General features: G+C 38.9%; 1 protein-coding gene across 3 annotated transcripts in view; it reads right to left on the bottom strand.

The window, feature by feature from the left end:
- The window catches only part of lpcat1 (lysophosphatidylcholine acyltransferase 1), a 111,139-nt gene that overhangs the window by 40,634 nt on the left and 55,592 nt on the right, over positions 1-14,913 (bottom strand). For all 3 annotated transcript variants that reach the window (XM_004915336.4, XM_002933119.4, XM_004915335.4), the window contains exon 3: positions 2,237-2,379. In XM_004915336.4, coding sequence (XP_004915393.1) covers positions 2,237-2,379 — 143 coding nt within the window. The remainder of the gene's footprint in view (positions 1-2,236; positions 2,380-14,913) is intronic.

Raw genomic sequence — 14,913 nt, 5'->3', positions numbered from 1 at the left:
TATAGATCTAATGGCCTCCAGTTGTGAGCTCAGTGGACAGTTTGGAAATTAGAGCGCAGGTGTATTGCACTACTATCTAAAGATATGATTAGTCAATTCCAGTCGGGTAACGTTACAGGACTGCAAAACAGAAACATAATGTATATCAGACTCACAGAATTCTACATTTAGGGATGTCATTGCAAGATTGCTTTCAATACAGATGACAGATGAATCCAGCCTGTGTGATCAATATCTCTATGGGCCCTATTTAAAAGTGAGTTGTGAGAATTTGGGATAAGGCTGCAAAGCTGAGAGGCCAGGGGAGGTCACGTAACTTGTGGGCACTTTCCCTGGTAGTACAAGGCATGACTTAGCAGTGTATAACCAACAGGTATACTATGAGATCCTGTACCACTCTAAATTTAAACATTTCTGCCATTGACCTAATATGTGCAGCCATATCCCCAATCGACTCAACATATTACACATTTCAAACTGACCAGTAAGCCATAACAATTTTCCTGAGTATGCATATTTATGTGGCATAAATGCTCTTTTTTAATTAAATGTACAGCAGACATAATAGATATTTTGAATTTTATTTTTTTAACAAAATACACCAGGTAAGTAAAGATAGTCTATAAAGTTCTGTGTACCAACACCCAAGTTAATATTAACTTGAGAAAAATGGCTGTTCACATGATTTCATTTTTCATGCAATATAAACCCTGCTCTACAACTGTTTTAAAACCCTGTTTACTTGGCTTTATGCAATAATCTTACATATATGAGGCCAGAGAGTTTTCAGTAAAATAAAATGCAGGGAAAGGAAAAGCAGAATGCCCCAATACTTTTAAATCTTTTAAACAAATTCAGCAAAAGAAAGCAAACAAGGTTAATGTAGGCCACAGGATTGGTATGCATTGTACATTGCTAAGAGTGAATTCCTGTGAGCATTTTAAACAAGGACGGAAAACTGTCAGCAGTAATAAAGCTGAACCAGTACTTCCAGATAGTTAGAGCATGCAATGGATTGTACAGACGGAGCACATGGAATTGCAAACTACCCTATAATCTACTGAGTTCCCTAGGCCTTTTAAAATTAGTAATATTGTGCAGCTAGACCATATATTCACTAAAAGGTAATTCCTTGGCTACACTACCGATTCCTCTCCCCTAGGTCTTTAAGTTGTGCTTACTAACACCCTGCTTTATGTATCCCTTATGTGTGGACCATTCGATTCAGCCTATTCCCTTATCTTGCAACTCACCTCCACCTGTTATCTTTTCCCTGCTCTTCCTCTTTAGGGCTCTGGCACACGAGAGAGTTTAGTCGCCCGCGACAAATCTCCCTTGTTGCGGGCGACTAATCTCCTCAATATGACATCCCAAATGCGAAAATCTCGAGTCAACTTCGGCGATCGCACCACCGCGTATGCCATCCCACTGGCGATTTACATTTTCGCCGGTGGGATATCATATCGGGAAGATTAGTCGCTGCAACAAGGGAGATTTGTTACGGCCGACTAATCTCCCTCGTGTGCCAGAGCCCTTATACTGCTGTTCCAGTACCTTTTTATCTGCCGCAATGGATCTGAGCGGTTCTATGGATAAGTGTGGTAGTGGCAGGGATGCAAGGGGTTGGGTAGCAGCCCCTTAATAGATATAATTTACAGCTTGGCCCATAGGGAAATAGGAAAATTGTAGATTATATAGTGAATAATGTACCCCTATTGTAAAATATAAGGATATTATAACCAAGAAGGCTAAAGGCCAAGCGCTTGGAACTCCAAGGTGACTTCCAATATCCTCATATTTTACAACAGGGATACATTATTTATTAAAATGCACAAGTTACAGCAAGTCATGTGACAGCAATTCCATCACTATGTACTGATTACATCATTAAGCACCACTTATAAGCATATAATTTACTTGATATTCATGGCTCTTATGGACTTAAATGACTATAAGGGATCTTTTTGGTCTAATCTAGCCTCTCCATAAACTATACATGTTTGGTACTGGTGCACTTGAGGAATTCTTCAATCACTTGTATTTCTTTTTTTCTCACTTTAGGTAATTAGAGTCATACACATTCTTACAGAATAGGAATTCTGGAGATTAGCATGTTTTCCTAACTAAAACAAAAGTTCCTATAGATATCATCTTCTCCAGAGATGATATATATTTTCCATAACCTTACATAAGCACATTTTACACACGCACAGGACAGGTATTGAACAAAACTTACTTTCTCCACCAGGACAATGGCTTTTCAAGGTCTTTCTCTGTACGACCCATTGCAGCAATAAAAGCAAAAGGCCAAGCCAGAAGCATCATGAAGGCAGCAAAGAAGAGTCGAATGGGGAACACAGTCAAAGTCATGAAGAGGATCTACAAACATAAGTAAAACACATCAATCTATTTAGTTGCTATGGCCTTCTGTTGTCAATGCAAGAAAATGTTTTGTGTCACCTTGGTTTTTAATTTTTTTTTTTTATTATTTACAAGTTTGTCCTTTCCCGCTATAAACAAGCATTCCTGATCAGCAAAATTTCACCTCCAACCTACTCTACCTCTACCCATCAACTCCATTTCTACCCACCTGCCTTTTCCAAAATCAGGAAAAAGGATGGTACAATATTTTCCTTCTATCATCTACTTTCATAAACAATTATTTTTAATTTCACCTAACATTCAGCATTTGACAACTGGAGGCAGAAGATAAACACAAATAATTCAAACACTATAATAAATAAAGACAAATTGCTAAAAATAGGGCATTCTAAAACATACTAAAAGTTACTTTAAAAGGTGAAAAACCCACTTTAACCAAAAACACTGTGAACACACAGCCACTAAAGCAATATTGCAAAGGTACATTCAGCAATAAAAAGCACTCATTCAGTAATAATGGAATGCCTTGTCTGCTAGTTATTTTTTCAACATGCCAAAAATTGGTGCGTTTCCTTTCAAAATGTTTAAACTGTAAGCCAAATTATATTATTATAATCATGTTTTATTATAATCATGTTTATTGTAGAACACATTTATCTAATCTGTGCAGTATCAGAATGAAACAGAAATTATAAATTACAGCCCCTGCAATTTCCTGATCTGTTAACTACAGTCTGTTGTGATAGACTTGGTCCACTTTTGGGTACAGTCAGCTCTTTACACTGATGAATACTATATATGGGGACAGGCAATGGCAGCAGCAGTCAAATCACCCATTGTGCCATAAGCCTAAATGCTGAGCAAACAGATTACCATTACCATGTGGTCATTGCAGTCAGCTAAAACGTACAACCGTCCTACTGAACGTTTTGCTAAGTTAATTTTGTGTCATAAAGTAGTGATGAGTGTTTTTTTTTCGCCAGGCATGGATTTGCTGCAAAACTGCGCATTTCCCATTGGAGTTTTTTGCGAAACTGCTATGAAAATTTATAGTTACAAAAAATTTGTGGTTGTGGCAAATAACATTTTTCAGCAGCTTTGCTAATTTTTTGGCAAAGCAAAACAGGACAGATTTACTCATCACTAGAGATGAACAATAATTATTAAAGGGGATGGTCATCTTCAGACAAAAGTCTGAATTTGAACAGCTCCTGTCAGAAATCCAAAACATAAATGTTAAACTTTGGCATCTAAATGCTTGCGAGTTCATAGTAATGGAAGTTGTCCTAGGCAAAGTAAAGACACATTTTTAATCCGACATTTTGAAGTTTTTTTTTCGAGTCTGTAAACTTACAAATTCAAGATATTCTAGTTTTTTTTTATTAGAACAAGGTTTTCTTATTAAAGGAGAAAGAAAGGTAAAAACTAAGTAAGCTTTTATCAGAAAGGTAAATACAGCCATAAGCACTCACAGAAATGCTGCACTGACTTCTCTGTGAAAAGATGTCTTGTGTCTGCAATTCCTGTGCCACAGACACGCAGCTTTTCTACTCTCTCCTGCTCCCCCCTCCCTCAAGAATGCTAAGAACTCACTCCCCCCCTTAGGAATGTGGATCTGAGCCAATCAGCAGTAAGCTGACTCATAGGGGTTGATTTACTTACCCACGAACGGGTCGAAATGAGTCCGATTGCGTTTTTTTCGTAATGATCGGTATTTTGCGATTTTTTCGTATGTTTTGCGATTTTTTCGGATTCTTTACGAATTTTTCGTTACCAATACGATTTTTGCGTAAAAACGCGACTTTTTCGTATCCTTTGCGAAAGTTGCGTAAAAAGTTGCGCATTTTTCGTAGCGTTAAAACTTACGCGATAAGTTGCGCATTTTTCGTAGCGTTAAAACTTAAAAGGTGCAAAGTTTCGCGTAAGTTTTAACGCTACGAAAAAAGCGCAACTTTTTGCGCAAGTTTTAACGCTACGAAAAATCGCCAGATTTTACGCAACTTTCGTAATGGCTACGAAAAAGTCGCGTTTTTACGCAAAAATCGTATTGGTAACGAAAAATTCGTAAAGAATCCGAAAAAATCGCAAAACATACGAAAAAGTCGCAAAATGTTCGTTTTCAAGTCGGAACTTTTCCAATTCGGGTCGGATTCGTGGGTTAGTAAATCAGCCCCATAGTCTAACTAACTGAGCATGTTCACTTGGCCTGGGTGTCTGTGCAGAAGTGAGGCATTATGGGAACTTTCTTTACACAGCTCAGTGTTTTTTTCTTCCTTTTTGGCTTCTGATCATCTGAACAGGTGAAATTTGGGGAGACTTAAGGGCACTATTAAGACAGCAGCTTGAGATTAACTCTTTATTAGCCTTTCCTTCTACTTTAATAAATAAGCATGCACTGAATTTACGAACTGGAAAATTGATAAATAAGCCCATTGGTATGTTATAGAATGTCATATTCCAATTGTTTTTCATTTTTTTTTTCATTTATTTTAATTATTTGCAGTTCTATTCTGCTTATTTCGAGGTTTTCAAAAGGTCTCTGGGGCCACAATTTTGTTAATTTTTACGACATATGTTTAGACCCCCACCCTCTTAGTAATCTTCCAATTTATCATTCAAACCACTGAGAGGTTGCTAGGGTAAATAAGACCCTAGCAACTAGATCATTTCTGAAATTCCAAACTGGAGACCTGCTGAACAAAAAGCTAAATAACTGAAAAAGCACAAAAAACAAAAAAATAAGACCAGTTGCAAACTGTATCAGAAAAACAATGTCTACATCACACAACAAAATGATTTAAAGGTGAACAATACCCTTAAAGAAGTCATATTATAGCCTTTAGCCTAAATAATTTCATTTTAAAAGGTCTTCTTGACCTTATACACACTGTATATAAAAACCAAGATGAAAGCAACACGTGTACAGAGAGACCTTAAATTGTGTAGAAAGTAACATAAAACACTCTTGCAATGGATAGTTGGGAAAGCTACTTCATCATGTTGTGATTTTTCTTTAACTCTTTTACTGCCGACGTATGGGATACGTGTCCCATACGTCGTTGGCATTTAAGCGCTGCTCTCTGCAGCAGCGGCATGTGCCGCCGCTGCAGAGAGCTTCTATCCAGGACAGCCCACCTGGGCAATGTGCCAGGGGGGCTGTCATGAGGTTCCTGCGAGCCGATCGCTCCCAGGACCCTCCAGGAAGCAGCAGACGCGATCGCATCTGCTGCTTCCTACTTCCCCCCTGCCGGCCGGCCCACTGAGGAGGAGGCGGTCGGGTCTTCAGGACAGGTAAGGAGTCTTTTTATTTTTTTCATTTACACACTTACACACACACTTACATACATTTATACACACTTACATACATTTACACACACTTACAGCACACATTTTAGCAGGTTTTTTTTGTTTTTTTTCATTTTTCACACTTTTATACACTTATTTACACTCATATACACACTATCACACAACTTTTACACATGTACACACATGTATACACAAACACTTTGGTTTTTTGTTTTGTTTTTTTGTTTTCATTTTACCACTTTGTTTTTAGTTTCTTTTACCTAAAAACTGTTTATTTTGACAGCGTGACTATTGGATCAGATATTCTGACCACTAATTACACTGTCATGTGACATTTTGTCACATTTGTTGTTTCACTGATTTGAACAATTTTTGTGGTTTTATCACATTTTATCCCTGTATAAGTGTTCCTGATCTGTTTTTAGCGTAGCTTTGCCAGGTGTAACTTTGGTGTACAAAAATAACTTTACCTATTTTGAATTCATCAGAATGTGTACTTTCCAAAAATATATAGTTTTCTGGGGGTCTCGGTATAGTTAGGGGGGGTTACTGCACATAATACACTGTCAGGGGGCTCTTGGCAAGCGAGAAATCCATATGCACTATTTTTGTTTTGGGTTCATTACATACCGCAGACTTTGGTATATCTATGCATATTGGGCATCAAACTGTTCAGTAGGCCTCTGGTGTTCCTATTTCGGGTGATTTGTCTTTATCTGATCTTTATCAAGAAATTGTGAGAGATAAATGCGGCAAATTGCAACATTTTTAATGCGATTTTCGAAATGTCATATAAATCTGCAAACTTAGGAAAGCTTTACAGCTTGGTACTTTGAAGCAAGAAGAAATGTTTACCCATCATAGATTCGGGGGGATGTGTACTTTCCAAAAATATATGGCTTTCTGGGGTGAGCATACTTTTTTTGTAGCATTATCCCACATAAAGGATGTAAATGTGTTGATTTTGCAGGAGCTGAAATGATAGATCATATGGGGGTATGTTCCCATTGGGGCCCCTACATGCCACATACTTAGGTAAACCTATACATATTGGGCATCAAACTGTTCAGTGGACCCCTGGCGTTCATATTTAGGGTGTTTTATCTTGGTACCTAATGCTATGTGGGAGATAAGATGCTGCAAAGTGGAAGCTTTGAGGGGATTTTTGGAAATGTCATCAAAATTGCTAACTTTAGAAAAGCTGTGTGGCTTGGTACTTTGGAGTAGAAAGACATGGGTACCCATTTTAGATTCGGGGGAATGTGTACTTTCCAAAAATATATGACTTTCTGGGGTGAGCGTACTTTTTTGTAGCTTTATCCTCTCGGTCCAAAATATGCACGTTACTGTCCTCAAAAGAGTGACCTTTTTCTTTGAGGTGTAGATAGACCGCTGAGTCTTGTCCTGAAGAGTTTGCCCGCCTATGTTGGGCCATTCTCTTACAGAGAGGTTGTTTTGTCTCCCCAATGTTTAAGTCTGAGCACTCTTCACTACACTGGACAGCATAGACCACATTACTTTTCATGTGCTTGGGTGTTGGGTCTTTCGGGTGCACCAGCTTTTGTCTCAGGGTGTTGCTGGGTTTGAAAAACACAGGAATGCGATGTTTGTTGAAAATTCGCCTAAGTTTTTATGATGTTCCAGCAACTCCTCAGGACAAGACTCAGTGGTCTATCTACACCTCAAAGAAAAAGGTCACTCTTTTGAGGACAGTAACGTGCATATTTTGGACCGAGAGGACAGATGGTTTGAAAGAGGTGTGAAAGAGGCCATTTATGCCAGCCTGGAAAAACCATCCCTGAACAGAGGAGGGGGCCTGAGACACCGCTTGTCACCAACATACAATGGCGCGTTGACATCCTTACCCCGGCAGTTTCACAACAGTTCACACTTCCAGTCATGTACTTTGAAGGATTAACACCTTCATCAATGAGAATCTTGGTACCATTGTGATTGGATCATACCTTCTTACACCTGTCAGTTTCAGCTAACACCTAACTGAACAAGTTCAATGGAACCATTGTGATTGGATGTCTGTGACTCTACTACCATCAAGAGTTTAAATAACGGGGAATTCCCTACCAGTCATTTGAACTGAAGAAGCCACTCGGATGAGTGGTGAAACGTTTTCAAGAAAAACTCAGAAAAGTCCAGTTGTTTTAGACTTACAGTGGAGGAAATAATTATTTGACCCCTCACTGATTTTGTAAGTTTGTCCAATGACAAAGAAATGAAAAGTCTCAGAACAGTATCATTTCAATGGTAGGTTTATTTTAACAGTGGCAGATAGCACATCAAAAGGAAAATCGAAAAAATAACTTTAAATAAAAGATAGCAACTGATTTGCATTTCATTGAGTGAAATAAGTTTTTGAACCCCTACCAACCATTAAGAGTTCTGGCTCCCACAGAGTGGTTAGACACTTCTACTCAATTAGTCAACCTCATTAAGGACACCTGTCTTAACTAGTCACCTGTATAAAAGACACCTGTCCACAGAATCAATCAATCAAGCAGACTCCAAACTCTCCAACATGGGAAAGACCAAAGAGCTGTCCAAGGATGTCAGAGACAAAATTGTAGACCTGCACAAGGCTGGAATGGGCTACAAAACCATTAGCAAGAAGCTGGGAGAGAAGGTGACAACTGTTGGTGCGATTGTTCGAAAATGGAAGGAGCACAAAATGACCATCAATCGACCTCGCTCTGGGGCTCCACGCAAGATCTCACCTCGTGGGGTGTCAATGATTCTGAGAAAGGTGAAAAAGCATCCTAGAACTACACGGGAGGAGTTAGTTAATGACCTCAAATTAGCAGGGACCACAGTCACCAAGAAAACCATTGGAAACACATTACACCGCAATGGATTAAAATCCTGCAGGGCTCGCAAGGTCCCCCTGCTCAAGAAGGCACATGTGCAGGCCCGTCTGAAGTTTGCCAATGAACACCTGAATGATTCTGTGAGTGACTGGGAGAAGGTGCTGTGGTCTGATGAGACCAAAATAGAGCTCTTTGGCATTAACTCAACTCGCTGTGTTTGGAGGAAGAAAAATGCTGCCTATGACCCCCAAAACACCGTCCCCACCGTCAAGCATGGGGGTGGAAACATTTTGCTTTGGGGGTGTTTTTCTGCTAAGGGCACAGGACAACTTATTCGCATTAACGGGAAAATGGACGGAGCCATGTATCGTGAAATCCTGAACGACAACCTCCTTCCCTCTGCCAGGAAACTGAAAATGGGTCGTGGATGGGTGTTCCAGCACGACAATGACCCAAAACATACAGCAAAGGCAACAAAGGAGTGGCTCAAGAAGAAGCACATTAAGGTCATGGAGTGGCCTAGTCAGTCTCCGGACCTTAATCCAATAGAAAACCTATGGAGGGAGCTCAAGCTCAGAGTTGCACAGAGACAGCCTCGAAACCTTAGGGATTTAGAGATGATCTGCAAAGAGGAGTGGACCAACATTCCTCCTAAAATGTGCGCAAACTTGGTCATCAATTACAAGAAACGTTTGACCTCTGTGCTTGCAAACAAGGGTTTTTCCACTAAGTATTAAGTCTTTTTTTGTTAGAGGGTTCAAAAACTTATTTCACTCAATGAAATGCAAATCAGTTGCTATCTTTTATTTAAAGTTATTTTTTCGATTTTCCTTTTGATGTGCTATCTGCCACTGTTAAAATAAACCTACCATTGAAATGATACTGTTCTGAGACTTTTCATTTCTTTGTCATTGGACAAACTTACAAAATCAGTGAGGGGTCAAATAATTATTTCCTCCACTGTAATTCTACTAGATACTGTATATCATGACCTGGATGAATGAGAATCTTCATAGACATAGATCATAAAACTGTAGAGATTTGCTCTCCACTAATAGATTCCCATGAGTTATGTCAGTGATGCTAGATAGTAATGCAGGCAGGTTGTTAACAGTTCACCATCTTTATTTCTTACACACAGAGACTAGCTTCCTAGTCTCCTCCCACTATTTCCCAAGGCTGCAACATTCTGACCTCCTTCAAAACATATAACTTTATAAAACATAACACAGCTTATGCACATACATAACATTTCTCCCCCCTTCTATTATGTTTTATAAAGCACATAGTCAGCCTGATGTTTAGGCAAATTAGTTGTGGGAGTTGAACTTCGGTGGATTTCACTGGGCAGTTCATTACTGCCTGAAGGGCTGTCCGGTGTTTGTAGCTGTGCAACCAGATTAGGTGGATCATCCAAGAGATGCCAGTTAGAGGTAGTGTCCCACATCTGTGAGGGCTCAGGAATGGGAACTAAACTGCTCACATGTCAGGTAGATTCATCCTGCAGTCTGTAGGTTACTCGTCCCAACTGACTGTGAATCTGAATGGGATCAGATAAAATAGGATTAAATTTTTATCTGATGAGGGCGTTCGTATTCGTACCCATTGCCCAGCATCAAGGGTAATTGTCTTTGCTTTTCATTTTGAATCATTGTAAGCTTGTTTTGTCCTGATAATTTTTAACCCTTACTTGCAACTCTTGGGGTTCAGTGACTTCCATCTGTGGACGTAAACGTGTTAGGGGCATCCGTAGATTACGTCCTATCATCAGTTTTGCTGGTGTTTCCCCAGTTGCACTATGGGGTGCAGACCGGTAGTGCTGCAGGACTGTAGGTAAAGCTTTGCTAAACAAAAGGCCTTCATGCAAATGTACCTTAAGGCCATTCTTTAAAGTCTGATTAAAGCGTTCCACACCTACATTACCCTGTGGGTGGTATCGAGCTGTTAAAATGTGCCTTATGCCCTTCAGTTGAAGGAAATCTTCACATTCTTTTGACACAAATTGTGGCCCATTGTCTGTAATAATTTCTAGTAGAAGTCCCCACCGTGAAAACCATCATTCTAAGGTTGTGATGACGACTTAAGAGGTAATGATTCCTGCTGTAGCTACCTCTGGCCATTTAGAGTACAAATCATATGTGACCAACAAGTACCTCTGGTGTTGTGGTGCAACAGAAATTTCTCCACATAAAAATGGGTTTGAAATTACCAAAGGAAGCTATAAACACATCTACTGAATGAACTACCCTACCTGTACCTAAATGCACCTGTTGTCCCCAGAGGATCCCCACCCACTGGCAGCAATGTCTGAAAAAACACAGCAGAGCAATACCACCAATTTTAATAAAGAAATGTTTTGTGAGATCTTCCAATAAAAGGTTCATCCAGCATAAAATGTTTTTAAATGTTTGTTTTATCCTGAGTCTAGCCTTCTGTTTAGCTCAGTGTATACACTCATGTCCTTTCCTAGCCTGACATGTGGCCAGCAGGGGAAACATAGTTTCTGCAAAGCAAGTCTGAAGTATACAAGTTATTATACAATATCGATAATTCAGTGGATCACCGGAAAACAACAGGAGTGTGAGTGCTGACTAGAGATGATGGGATGTAAACGAGGTAAAGATGCCATATTTACAACAAAGAAACAAGAAAACATGAATGGTAATCATAACCCAGTACCTTATTTAATGTGTCACACCAAATCCAGGAGTCTGTCCTGGATAAGTCCGAATGCCACTACTTTTTTATGTTATTTGTTATCCAGAAACCCATTATCCAGAAAGTTTTGAATTATGACTCCATTATAACTCTATTATTATGACTCCATTATAAGCAAATAATTCTAATTTTTAAAGATGATTTCCTTCCTTTCTCTGTAATATTAAAACAGTACCTTGTACTTAAAGGGATACTGTCATGATTTTTATGGTATATTTTATATACACTGTTTACATAGCAAATAATTCACTCTAGCATTTCAAATTTTTTTCTTGACCCAACAAATGTATTTTTTTTTTTTAGTTGTAATATTGGTGTGTAGGCAGCCATCTCAGTGCATTGTGCCTGATTCTGAGCTTTCAGAAAAAGCCAGCACTACACATTAGAACTGCTTTCAGGTAACCTATTGTTTCTCCTAACTGAAGGAGTCACAAGCCGGGCTTGGAATTCTTACTATCCACTGGGAGCTGCCATCTTGCTATTTTCCCATTGTTCTGCTGATCGGCTGCTGGGAAGTAAAGAGAGGGGGGTAATATCACTCCAACTTGCAGCTCAGCAGTAAATTGTGACTGAAATTTATCAGAGAACAGGTCAAATGACAACCTAGGAAATGAAGAATATGGCTTGCCCCATGTGAAATTTCAAAAGTTTTGAAAAAACATGTTTTTCCATGATAGTATTCCTTTAAAGGAGAAGGAAAGTCTAAGTCACTTGGGGGTGCCAAAATATTAGGCACCCCCAAGTGACTTAAATCGCTTACCTTCTACCCCGGGCTGGTGCCCCTGAACAGAGAGAACAGCACCACCCCGGGGTAGCAGCGATCGCTTCCTTCTTCCTGATCGCGTGCGCGCGCAGTAGAGTGAAAAGCCGAACTTTGAACAGAGAAGTCAGCTTTTCACTCTACTGCGCATGCGCCTGTCCCGGACAATTGGCAGCAGCGCAAATAGGGAAGAAGGCAGCACTTGCTACAGGTACCCCGGGCTGGTGCTGTTTTCTCCTAACAGGAGCACCAGCCCCGGGTACAAGGTAAGCGATTTAAGTCACTTGGGGGTGCCTAACATTTTGGCACCCCCAAGTGACTTAGACTTTCCTTGTCCTTTAATCGTAACTAAGCTATGAATCCTTATTGGAGGCAAAATAATCCTATTGAGTTTAATTAATGTTAAAATTATTTTTTTAGACCTAAGGTATGGAGATCCAAATTATGGAAAGATCCCTTATTCAGAAAACCACAGATCCCAAGATTTCTGTATAACAGGTTTAATTCCTGTATTTGACCAAATACTAACAAGTTTAGCCAAAATGAATCTACAGCCTTTATTTACATTACAGCTCTAGGCAACTCTAGGCTAGGCTCTAGGCTCACGCAATTTTATTTTTCACTCAATTAAATATGTAAAATAGGGTTTCAATTCAGTTTGTTATTCAGCTAGCTCCAAAAAGATGGATTCTGTGCATCCATAATAATTAAAACGTTTAATGCTTGGAAGTCAAAGCTTGGTAACTCCACAAAATAATTATCAATTATGTTTCTAACAAGAACAAAGCAGGACATATATGCCTTCAAAAACCAGACTGCAAAAGTTACCAGCTACACTTTACTGTAGCTAATGTTTTGTATGTGTTGTATTGTCTGTTATTAAAATGAAAATAAACACCTTTCGAATTATGGAAAAGGCCGTCTCCCGTAGACTCCATTTTAATCAAATAATTCACATTTTTAAAAATGATTTCCCTTTTCTCTGTAATAATAAAACAGGACCTTGTACTTGTTCCCAACTAAGATTTAATTAATCCTAATTGGGGCCAAAACAATCCTATTGGGTTTAATTACTGTTTAAATAATTTTATTAGCAGACTTAAGGTAGGAGATCCGAATTACGGAAAGACCCCTTATCCGGCAAACCACAATACTACCAAACTGCTGAGTGTCATTTCCTCATTTGCTGATGTAACATGCACCTTGTTGGAAGGTTCCACAAAGAAATTTCCAAATCATTTCCAAATCATTCCCATTTAATAGTATGGTGCAAAGAGGACCCAGGGTCCCCATAGGAAATGACAGGCACGTGGTTACTACATGCCTGTCGTCTTCTACATCCCCCCTGCACAGCCCAATCACCTAAAGAAGAAGACAGCTCCTCCAGTTCCCAGGTCCCTCCTGCCTCCTCCAGGAGGATCTGCCTGCCAACCCCAGATAAGTGTAAAAAAAAAAAAAAAACAAACACACACAACTTATTATACTAATACACACTTACACACATTGGGCATCAAACTGTTCAGTAGAAAGATGTAATAGAAGTTAGCAAAAGAAAAAAACATGTATTTACCCATTTTGTTTTGTCAGAATGTGTACTTTCGGAAAATATATGGTTTTCTAGGGTCTCTGTACTGTTAGGGGGTCTTATGGCACATAATACACATGCTGGGAGCTTGTAGTGCAGCATCAAGAGCGTCAGATGTGAAAATTCATATGCACTATTTTTATTTGGGTGCCTCTATCCGCCACACAGTTTGGTAAAACTATGCATATTGGGCATCAAACTGTTCAGTAGGCCCATGGCATTCATATTTAGAATGTTGGTGCGTTACAAAATGTAGGATATAGAATAGGGTAAAATGCAAGCTTTGAGACAATTTTCAGAAATGACATAAAAATTGCTTAGCTTATTTTTGCCATATAAAGACATATTAACCCATTTTACATTTAGCAGAATATGTATTTTCTAAAAATATGAGGTTCTTTGGGGTCAACTAACTTATTTCCCATTTTACCACATATATTTCTACTACCAAAAAATACACCACCTGACTTATATGCCATGAAAATGCATGCAGTAACTTCTTTTTGGGGGAGATAAGGTGCTTGAAAGTGGAAGGTTTCATGAGATTTTCAGGTATTTCATCAAAACTGCCAATTTTGAGAAAGCATTGCAAAGCAGTAGTTTGGAGTAGAAAGACATGGGTGACCATTTTGAATGAACCCAAATGTGTACTTTCCAAAAATATATGGTTTACCCCACAAAATGCAGAAAATGTGTTGAATTTTCAGTAACTAAAGAGATTTCTGGGGCAATTTGTATGCACTAACTTCCTATGGTAGTCTCTAAATGACGCATACTTTGGTAACCCTATGCACAATGGGCATCATACTGGGCAATGTTTAGGAAGTTTTTTCTTGGTACCTAAGTGCTATATGGGAGATAAGGTGCTTGAAAGTGGAAGGTTTGATGCAATTTTCAAGTATTTCATCAAAACCGCCAATTTTGGGAAAGCATTGCGACTTTGTAGTTTGGTGTAGAAAGAAATGGGCGCCCATTTTTGATTCGCCCTAATGGGTACTTTCCAAAAATATATGGTTTTGGGGGGGTCAATGTATTTTTTTGTGGTTTTACCCCACAAAAAATGCAGTAAATGTGTTGAATTTTCAGTAGCTGAAGTGATCTCCAGTGCAATTTGTATGAACTAACTTCATTTTGGGGTCTCTAAATGCCAGATACTTTGGTGATCCTATGCCCAATTGGCATCAAACTGTTCATTGGCTTTCATATTTAGGATATTTTTTTTTGGTATCTAATGTTATGTGGGAGATATGATGCTTTAAATTGGAAGCTTTGAAAAGATTATTTTAGAGTTTTCATAATTTTTTATAGAAACTGCTAAATTCAGAAAAGCATTGCTGTTTGGT

The sequence above is a fragment of the Xenopus tropicalis genome, chromosome 6, assembly GCF_000004195.4.
Source record: "Xenopus tropicalis strain Nigerian chromosome 6, UCB_Xtro_10.0, whole genome shotgun sequence".
Classification (NCBI taxonomy): Eukaryota; Metazoa; Chordata; class Amphibia; order Anura; family Pipidae; genus Xenopus; species Xenopus tropicalis.
The sequence above is the reverse complement of the archived record's forward strand: the minus strand, read 5'-3'. Positions and strand labels throughout refer to the sequence as shown.